We start from the raw sequence: 10,375 nt of genomic DNA on the forward strand, positions 1-10,375 counted from the left end.
GACAGGGTTTCTCTGTGTAGCCCTGGCTGTCCTGGAACTCACTCTGTAGACCAGTCTGGCCTCAAACTTAGAAATCTACCTGCCTCTGCCTCCCAAGTGCTGGGATTAAAGGTGTGCACCACCACTGCCCACCCACATATATTTTTTTTTAAAAATTTTAAAGACTACTCTTGGCCAGCAGATTGCTCAGTAGGTAAAGACACCTGCCAAACAAACCTGTCAACCTGAGTTCAGTCCCTACAATAATAGGCATGAGGTGGCAGGAGAGAAACAATGTCACCAACTTGTCCTCTGACCTCCACACATGCACCTTAGTGCACACGTCCACCCCCATGCCCACGCCCACAACACACAATAACAATATAAAAACCACCCAGAACAATCTGCATACTTGTACCAGCTGCTGTTCTCATACCAGAGCTCCCCCCCCACTCCTCCCTCACTAGTGTACTTAGCTGAGTCTTTCAAAATATCTGTGAGAGCAGAGCTGAGGCCACCTGGTCTGCGCAAGTCCTAAGTTCTCAACGGGTAGAAGTTTCACTGTCCCACAGGATGGGATCTATTCCTGCGCTGTGAAATCAGCATCACAGGTCAAAGAGGGATTAAGGGCATGCTAACATGGAGCAAACCGAACGCAGATTTTGTAGAAGCATTAAAGACACTAATTGCTAACCAGTGGGGAGCGTGTCCATTTTTACAAAATGTTTGTTACAAAAATAAATCACCATTGTTTGTTTATTTATGTATGAAGTTTAATTTGAAGTGGAAAATGGTTTAGATGCTTAAAAGAGAAAGAGCCCCATTGCACCTCATCCATGAATAATGAGATAGAGTATATGTTGTGAAAGGACCAGTGAGATGGTTCAGTGGATGAAAGGCTTGCCGTGCAGCCTGCCAGTCCAAGTTCAATGTCCACAAACCATGGAAAGGTTGGAAGGGAAGAAACAACACCACGAAGGCTTCCTCTCACGTCCACCCACCACACGGCACCTCACACACACTCCTACACAAACTAGCAATGAAATTCATCTATTTATTTTATTTTTATTTTGTTTTTTTTTCAGACAGGGTCTCACCATATAACCTTGACTGGCCTGAAAGTCACTCTACAGACCAGGCTGGCTTCAACCTTACAGAGTCATGCCTCTGCCTCTTAAGTGCTGGAATTAAAAGCCAGCCTAAATGTTTTTTAAGAATGTGTGTGCCAGCCGGGTGGTGGTGGCGTATGCCTTTAATCCCAGCACTTAGGAGGCAGAGGCAGGCGGATTTCTGAGTTCGAGGCCAGCCTGGTCTACAGAGTGAGTTCCAGGACAGCCAGGGCTATACAGAGAAACCCTGTCTCGAAAAAAAAAAGAAAGAAAGAAAGAATGTGAGTGCCATTTCTCTTTTTAAAAGGATGTGCTAACTTATAATCTTTGTATAAGTCTTTTTATTTATTTATTTTTAAAGATTTATTTATTTTATGCATATGAGTACACTGTAGCTGTACAGATGGTTGTGCGCATTCATCTGGTTGTTGGGACTTGACTTTTAGGACCTCTGCTCGCTCAGGTCGGCCCTGCTCACTCTGGCCCAAAGATCTATTTATTATTATAAATAAGTACACTGTAGCTGTCTTCAGACATACCAGAAGAGGGTGTCAGATCTCATTATCGGTGATTGTGAGCCACCATGTGGTTGCTGGGATTTGAACTCAGGACCTTCGGAAGAGCAGTCAGTGTCATTCACTGAGCCATCTCACGAGCCCTTTTTATTTATTTTTAATAGAAAAATTTTAGATTTCTTTATATTTCTGAGTGTTTTGCCTTGCATCCATGTCTGTATGTATATCACATGCGTACCTGGCACCCTCAGATATCAGAAGAGGCCGTTGGATCCCATAGAACTGGAATGAGCCACCATGTGGTTTCTGGGAACTGGGTTCAAGTCCCCTGCAAGAGCAACAACTGTTCTTAGCAGCTGAGGCATCTCTCCACCCCACATTCTTTTTCTTTTTCTTTTTTTGTTTTTGTTTTGTTCTGTTTTGTCTTCTTTTCTTTTGTTTTGTTTTGAGACAAAGTTTCTTGGTAGTCTTGGCTATCCTGGAACTTGTATGTAGACCAGGCTGGCCTCAAACTCAGAGATCTGTCTGCTTCTGCCTCTGCCTCTGCTGGGATTAAAGGCATGTGCCACCACTGCCCAGCAAAACAGTACTTTTTTTTTTTTAAAAAAGATTTTTAAAGAAAGATTTTCCTTATCAAGGCATACAATGTCAGTGAAGTGGTATGTAATATGTAAAGCACAATCTTTTTTAATATTGTCATTGTGGACATTGCCCCGAGTGTCATACAGCACTCCTGAGCCCTGCTTTCTATTGGACACCTGGGCTTCTTTCCAAGGGGCTGATTTCAGCAAGCATTCCTTCCGTATCTCAGCTTGGTTTGTGCCTAGCTCCCATTCATAGACAGACAGCATTCCTAAAAAGGGCTTCTTCCTTGCTCATCTGGATTCCCTCCCGTCTGTCTGTCTCTACAGTTCTGAACGACATCATTTCAACCATGTTCAACAGGAAGTTCATGGAAGAGCTGTTCAAACCCCAGGAGCTGTACTCCAAGAAGGCCTTGCGGACTGTGTATGATCGCCTGGCTCATGCTTCCATCATGCGACTGAACCAAGCCAGCATGGATAAGGTGAGCAGGCAGCCACTGGGTCAGCTCAGCTGCTGCTCCAGCACCTGTTATGGATGCCCCTAGATGGGATCAAACCGGGAGACGGAGGCAGCCAGCCTAGCAGAATTGGTGAGGTCCAGGCCAATGAGAGACCCTGTCTCAAAAGAAGTAGATGGCAGTCCTAAGGATGACACTGGGGGCTGACCTCTTGCCTCCACAGGCACATACCTACACATAAAAATCTAGGGTATTGGGAGAAACTAAACTAATGAGATTGCTCTTTTAGATAGGGACTTACGTAGCCCAGGCCAATCTCCAGCTCACTATGAAACTGGAGATGATCTTGACCTTCTGATCCTGCTTCCTCCACCTCCCAAATGGTGACTTGCACAACCATACCTGGGCATGTGCTAGGAATCCAACTCAGAACTTCCTGCATGCTAGGAACGTTCTACCAACTGAGCCAATCCCAGGCCCCAAGTTCTAGGACTCCAGACAATTATTAAGTTAGACTTGAATAATGATAATGATTTTTATTTTTCTTTTTTTTTTAAGATTGATTTATTTATTTTATGTGTATGAGTACACTGTAGCTGTACAGATGGCCATGATCTATCATGTGGCTGCTGGGAATTGAACTCAAGACCTCTGCTCGCTCTGGCCCGCTTGCTCTGGCCCTGCTCGCTCCTGCCCCACTAGCTCCGCCCCGCTCACTCCAGCATAATTCACTGTCGCTGTCTTCAGACGCACCAGAAGAGGGTATCCGATCTCATTAAGGGTGGTTGTGAGCCATCATGTTGTTGCTGGGATCCGAACTCAGGACCTTCGGAAGAGCAGTCAGTGCTCTTACCCGCTGAGCCATCTCACCAGCCTGATAATGATTTTTCAACTTGCTCCACTATATGAACTTTTTTTTAAAAGTCATCAAGACTAACATAGATAGTGAACACACAGAATCAACACATATGTGTTGCTAGAACTAGAAGGCTGAGTGAGACGCACCAGCGTTAACTGAGCCTTTACTGCCTGTTGTTTCCTTTGGAAAAGTTATCTCATCCCTGAGTCCATCTTCTCACTAACAAGTGGGCAGGCTGAGGAAGAGGATCAGGATTCCAGATCCTCCCAAGTCCAGTGCTTAGTCCAGACCACACAGCAGCCAATGCGGTTTCCTGTGTCCCATCAGGAAGACAAGATGACCAGAAACCACAGTTTGCCCAGGAACCTTCTGGCTACACCTGTTGTCTTAGCTGAGTTACCAGTATTGCCCCCTCGCATCCTCAGAAACGCTCTGGCTTGGGTGACAACCTGAGCTGAGGCAAGCCCATGGCTGCCTTTCCACAATGGCTCTGCTCAGCTTCTGGTCTGCTTTTATCACCTCGTCTATTCCATGTGTGGGTTGACAGCTCTACGACCTGATGACCATGGCTTTCAAATATCAAGTGCTGCTGTGTCCACGCCCCAAGGATGTGCTGCTGGTCACTTTCAACCATTTAGACTCCATCAAGGGTTTCATCCAAGACTCTCCCACCATCATAAATCAGGTGGACGAGACCTTCCGCCAGCTGACAGAAGTAAGCCCCTCTCCTGCCTGTCATCTCCCTGCCACAGCCCTTGTTCTCAGTCAACTAAGACCCAGCACGGTCTATGATTACAATAACAGGGTCAAAGTTTGTCACTCTTCTAGAACATTCTAAAATCCCACAAAATGCCTATTTTGTAACCTCCGTGGCAGTTATCACCTTATGCTCTCTGCTGTAGCCTTTGTAGGGGAAAACAGCAACAAAGAGCTTTCCCCCACGTCTGAAAGGGCGTTGGGAGTGTATGTCTGCTCATCTGTGGAGAACAGACGCTCCAGGACTGTGGAGAAGGTGGCATGGCAAAGCCTGGCCCACTTGGGAGGGAGGATGCTGACACTCCTGCTGCCAAAGTCTCCGCTTATCTGAGTCCTACCCCTGAGCGCCCCACCCCTACCTGTCTCCACAACAGCCCATAGTGGAAAGTGCAATGCTTCCCTCCCTCTGCCTTGTCTTGACAGATATATGGGAATCTCTCTGCTGGGGAGTTCCAACTGATCCGGCAGACACTGCTTATCTTCTTCCAAGACCTGCACATCCGAGTAAGTGCTTGGAGCCCCCACGCTACCCCTGCGGCTGCTGCCCTGACCATAAGCCAGCCGTCTGAACAGACCAGGAACAGGATTTTCCCCGGCTGGTGATGCTCATTATGCTTTGAATCCGTGACTATAAGAGGTCACTTGATAGGTTTAAGCCATTTTCCCCCAGCTCCATTGAGCTGCTTTGAAATGTGGGCTCATCCTTTGCTTCTACAGAAGAACTGTACTGTGTTGTCGGGTACTAGTGTGAACATGAAGCTTTTCTCAAGCTTACATCCTCAGTGTCCCAGCATTGGACACTGTTGCATGGCTGCCCTCCTGCTCCATGAGACACTCCCCTAACCTGGCTTTCCCACTTTCCTGTCCTCTTTTCCTCCGCTTGTCCCCAAGCCTTCCTGCTCCTGCCTTCACCCACCCACCTGCTAGCTGAAATCCATCTGACCAGGCCCATTGGGCCTATAATTCCATGTCTTCCTCTAAACTGTTGCCGAGAGCCAGGCTTCCCGACTCTGGTTTCTGTTGAGGACACTTCCTTTCCACCGCTCCCTTGGCTCAGAACCGACGTCACAGTGATTCTCCAGTCTTGATTTGTCCAGTTGCTTCTAAAGTGCATGCTGGGTTTGCTCTTCCTGTGGATTTCTTTTCTCTCTAAGCTGCTGACACATTAGCTTTTCCAGTTTCTGGGACCCTGACCAAGTCCCTGTGTTTGCTTGCCCCTGAGCTCAGTTCTTACCTTACCCTGCACTCAGTTCTCACTGGCTGTTGTCCCCTAAATGTCCCTCCCTCGTTGTGCCATGCCTACTCCAAACAGCTCTATACCCCAACTTTAAAAAGCGTACTTCCACATTTGTGTGGGTCTGGGCGACTCTTTAGGATGGGGCTTTGTCCCATCCTAAAGCTGGGTCACCCGAGGTGGGAGGATGATGCACCACAGCAGACCAGCTCTGGCCCTGGTGCTAGACAGTATCAGCTGCACACTGAGCCTCTACTCTTGAGTCAGAGCTTCCTCACCAGGGAAGTGGAAATGGCGGTATGTAATTTGGAGTTCACTGGCAGGACCCAGTGAGGGAACATCCGTAATATATGTGTGTGCTCATATATGAATGGTATAGAACACTTCCACAAAGGCTATGCAGGAAAGTGGTCACGATGCTACCTCCTGGGAGTCAGGATTGTGGAGGAGAAGCAGGGCAGAGGGACACAGCCCCAGCACCCCAGCACCCCAGCACCCCAGCACCCCAGCACCGAGTCAAGAAGAGGTCTAGAGTGTGGTTTGTGCCTGAGTGTATTTCCCTTCCAAGGGCAGGAACGACAAATGGATTTCAGCTCTAATGCTAATTTTATTTATTTTTTAAAGATGTATATATTTCTTTTTATGTATATGAGTACACTGTAGCTGTACAGATAGTTGTAAGCCTTCATGTGGTTGTTGGGAATTGATTTTTAAGACATCTGCTCACTCCAGTCAACTCCGCTTGCTCAGTCCCTGCGCGCTCCAGCCCAAAGATTTATTATTATAAATAAGTACACTATTATAAATAGCTATCTTCAGATGCGCCAGAATAGGGCGTCAGATCTCATTACGGGTGGTTGTGAGCCACCATGTGGTTGCTGGGATTTGAACTCAGGACCTCTGGAAGAACAGTCAGTGCTCTTAACCGCTGAGCTATCTCACCAGCCCACTAATTTTATTTTTAATGCTAATGAATAATTTCATTGTATTTGCTATGGATGGAGCAAGAATAATATGAATATAGACTAAGATCTCTAATGTTCATAGTTAAAAAATATAAAATTATGAAAGTACAAGCAAGATTAAGTTGTGCAACAAATTTAAAAATCAATCTGAACATACTGAAAATTCCACTCAGTGGTGTTACCAGGACCATGCATGCATTTAGGGATATTTTATGGATTATAGTAATATCAGCAGCCATATTGATCCTCAGTTTTGAGGAGATAAAATTCATTGTAATGAAAAGGCATGCCTAATCATAATTCTGTAGTAAAATCACTGAAATGTATTATGCCACTAAATAATTGCTAACTGGGCAGACAAGGAAACATCAAGATCACAGCTAGTCATGGTGGTATATGCCCTACCCTTCTACTCAGGAGGTAGAGGCAAGAGGGACCGGGAGTTCAATGTCATCCTTAGCTATAGCTCCCCAGGGAGGGAGAGCTGAAGCGGGTGGAGATGAATCACACAGCTTGGCATTCCTCTGCCAGTGATCTGCACAGCTGGGCTGGCTTCCATGGTTGGTCTTCAGTGTTTCTGTTCAGCTGCATTTGTGATTGCCTGTACAAATTTTCTGTTTTCAAAATAGTCTTGATAGGTTTTAGATTTGTTAGCAAAACCAACTAAATCAAGAAAACACAGATCTGCACCAAGAACTCTTGCTTTTTTTTTTTTTTAATCAAAGGAACTACAAAAACTGTCCAGTACCAAGCTTTCTTTGTTTCTTTTTCTTTTTTTTTTTTTTTTTTTTTTTTTGGTTTTTCAAGACAGGGTTTCTCTATATAGCCCTGGCTGTCTTGGAACTCACTCTGTAGACCAGGCTGGCCTCGAACTCAGAAATTCCCCCTGCCTCGGCCTCCCAAGTGCTGGGATTAAAGGCATGCACCACCACCACCCAGTACCAAGCTTTCTTTATTATGAAACCAGGTGAGGCATCATGACCTGTTCCTGGGGCCCTAGACAAAGGCTGCACCAAAACCAGTTTCATTTAGGTTCCTCAGGAGTCGGTTATAACCATCTCTGCCCCACAATCCTCTGCAGCTACAGATCAAACTCAAGCCTGGAAGATCCACCCGACTCTGCCTCGAAAACTCTGGGATTAAAGGCATACGCCACCACGGCCCGCCTTCCATCTTGTTTTCTGAGATAGGGATTCCCACTGGGACCTGGGGCTTGCCAATTAGACTAAACTGGCTGCCTAGCAAGCCCTAGGGAGCTGCTTGTCTTCATCTGGGGTTAAAGGCATGTATAAATTTAGGCCATTGGTCAGCATCCGTTTGCCTTAGGTGTCTCCTTGGAGGGACTGAGCCCTGTGGCCGCAGTTGCAGGTGGGACTCTGAGCACCCTTCCTCTCACAGTGAAACCAACCACATCTGCTTTAACATGGGTGCTGGAAGAAGTTGGGTCTTCATGCTTGCACATCTGGTGATTCACCTACTGAGTTCTCTCCTTTTCTCCCTTCCCCTCTTCCTCTCCCCCCCCCTTTCTGCCCTCCACCCCAAGACAGGTTTTCAGCAGGCCCATGAAGAAAAGAGGGTGAGGGGTGGGGGCAAAAGTTAGTGGCTCCTGTGGCTGCCAGGTCTGGTGGGGAGGTTTCAGCACTTGCATATAGGAAACACAGCACTTAGAAATGCACCTGCATAGCTGGGCAGTGGTGGCGCATGCCTTTAATCCCAGCACTTGGGAGGCAGAGGCAGGCGGATTTCTGAGTTCGAGGCCAGCCTGGTCTACAGAGTGAGTTCCAGGACAGCCAGGGCTACACAGAGAAACCCTGTCTCGAAAAAAGAAAGAAAGAAAAAAAGAAAGAAAGAAAGAAAGAAAGAAAGAAAGAAAGAAAGAAAGAAAGAAAGAAAGAAAGAAATGCACCTGCGGCTGGGTATGATCTGGTAGGCAGCAGGGAGCCAAGGATTTTGAGGAAGGCACATGGCTGCTGAGGAGTCCAGGAGTGTGTCTTCATTGCTAGGATGGAAAGTGGGCTCAAAACAGATAAGGAAAGCAAAAGATGGTGGTTAGCAGTGAGTGGAAGCAGGCGGAGGTAGAGAGGAAGGCCTGATACAAAGAGCCCGTTACACTGGCCTGGCCTGGCACCCAAGGAAGATGACTGACGGTGGCTCAGATTTGTGGCTAGGTAGTGGTGCTCATTGAAACTGGAATTTATAAAGGATAAGGCAGACTGGGAAAGGCAAAGGCGGACATTCTTCTGAATGAGGGGACTTAGAGGAGCATTCAATGGACCCAGCTTTCTCCTTTCTGGTAAGCCCATATTCCTTCACCATAGAATCTGATCATTCACCCACCTCTGCCCAAGCCAGTTTACCCGTTCCCCTCAGAACATGACTTGTGCTTGCGCATCTCCACTGCTGAAGCTTCATACCCAGAACCTGCTCCCTCCAGCTCCAGCAGCATCCCAGCCCCAGCATTTCCGACCTGTCATTGAACTCTTCAGTGAGCCGCTGTCCTCAAGAATACTATGTAGAATGTCTTGCTTTGTAATGTGTCTTAGTGCTTTTTCTGTTGCTGTGGTACAACACCATGACCAAGGCAACTTATAAAAGAAATTCTTTCATTGGGCTTACGTATGGTTTCAAGGGGCTATAGTCCATGATGGCAGAGTAAAGGAACAGCTGAGAACTCACATCTTCCTCGCCCCTTGCCCCCAGAAGGGGGTTTCTCTGTGTAGCCCTGGCTGTCCTGGAACTCACTCTGTAGACCAGGTTGGCCTCAAACTCAGAAATCCACCTGCCTCTGCCTCCCAAGTGCTGGGATTAAAGGTGTGCGCCACCACTGCCCAGCTGAGAGCTCACGTCTTGATCCATGATCACAAGGACCAGAGTGAACAAGTGAAAGAACACTGGGACTCACACAAGTCTTTTGAAACCTTAAAGCTTCCCCTAGGCACACAGCTCCACCAAGACTACACCTCCTCTAACTAGACCACACCCCTCTAACTAGACCACACCCCTCTAACAAGGCCACACCTTCTCTAGCAAGGCCACACTTCCTCTAACACAACCACACCTCCTAATTCTTTCCAAACAGTTCCTCCAACTGGGGACCAAGTATTGTAACATATGAGCTTAGGTGCATTCTCATTCAGACCACCACCACATGGTGCTTTTGCACATGTGCTTGTGTCCTGTGTCCAAATAGGCTCCCCTTTTGAATTTCTAGAGTGTAGACTTAGGGCTCAGCCATGTTCACCAAGTGCTCTAAACCAAGCTGTTGCGCCAGCCCTCCAAGCAGTCTAGCAAAGAGAATTAAGAACCATTTATTGAGCATATCCTACATGCAGACTCTGCCCGCTCCCACCCTTGATGCCAGGGCCTTAACACATGCTAAGTTGTGTTCTAGTGATGATTTGCATTCCCAGCTCTGTTTTTGTAAAACTTTCCTCATCTTTAAAATAGGGATATACTTGGAGGGTTCAGAATGAAGTTCAAAAGTGATTCGACTGTATGCAGCTAGAGAAGTGGCTCAGCAGTCAGAAGCATCTAGCTTGAGTGGCTCAGCTCCAGGGACCCAGTGCCCTCTCCTGGCCTCCACAACCACCCACATTCATATGTGCACACATACACTTAAATGAATATACAGATACATATGCATGTATAGTTATAAACATGTACACACACACATATAGAGTCACCATATGGATAAGGCCACTCTAACCCCTGCAAGTTTCTTGTGGTATGTCCCTCTCACTATGAGGTGTACATATGCTGTGTCCCTAATACCTGAACCTCACTAGGTAGCATTCACAAATCACTGCTTAATGATTCATCCTCAGAAGATTTGTGTCGAGCCGGGTAACGGTGGCGCATGCCTTTAATCTCAGCACTTGGGAGGCAGAGGCAGGTGGATTTCTGAGTTCGAGGCCAG

At 46.9% G+C, this 10,375-nt stretch overlaps 1 protein-coding gene across 2 annotated transcripts in view; it reads left to right on the plus strand.

Moving 5' to 3' along the window:
- The window catches only part of Oscp1 (organic solute carrier partner 1), a 29,718-nt gene that overhangs the window by 12,783 nt on the left and 6,560 nt on the right, over positions 1-10,375 (plus strand). For both annotated transcript variants that reach the window (XR_004121063.1, XM_031378635.1), the window contains exons 2-4: positions 2,515-2,669; positions 4,052-4,219; positions 4,684-4,764. Coding sequence is in view for 1 of the 2 variants with exons in the window: in XM_031378635.1 (XP_031234495.1) it covers positions 2,515-2,669; positions 4,052-4,219; positions 4,684-4,764 (404 nt within the window). In the remaining variant the exon portion in view is untranslated. The remainder of the gene's footprint in view (positions 1-2,514; positions 2,670-4,051; positions 4,220-4,683; positions 4,765-10,375) is intronic.

Source organism: Mastomys coucha, unplaced genomic scaffold, assembly GCF_008632895.1.
Source record: "Mastomys coucha isolate ucsf_1 unplaced genomic scaffold, UCSF_Mcou_1 pScaffold18, whole genome shotgun sequence".
NCBI lineage: Eukaryota > Metazoa > Chordata > Mammalia > Rodentia > Muridae > Mastomys > Mastomys coucha.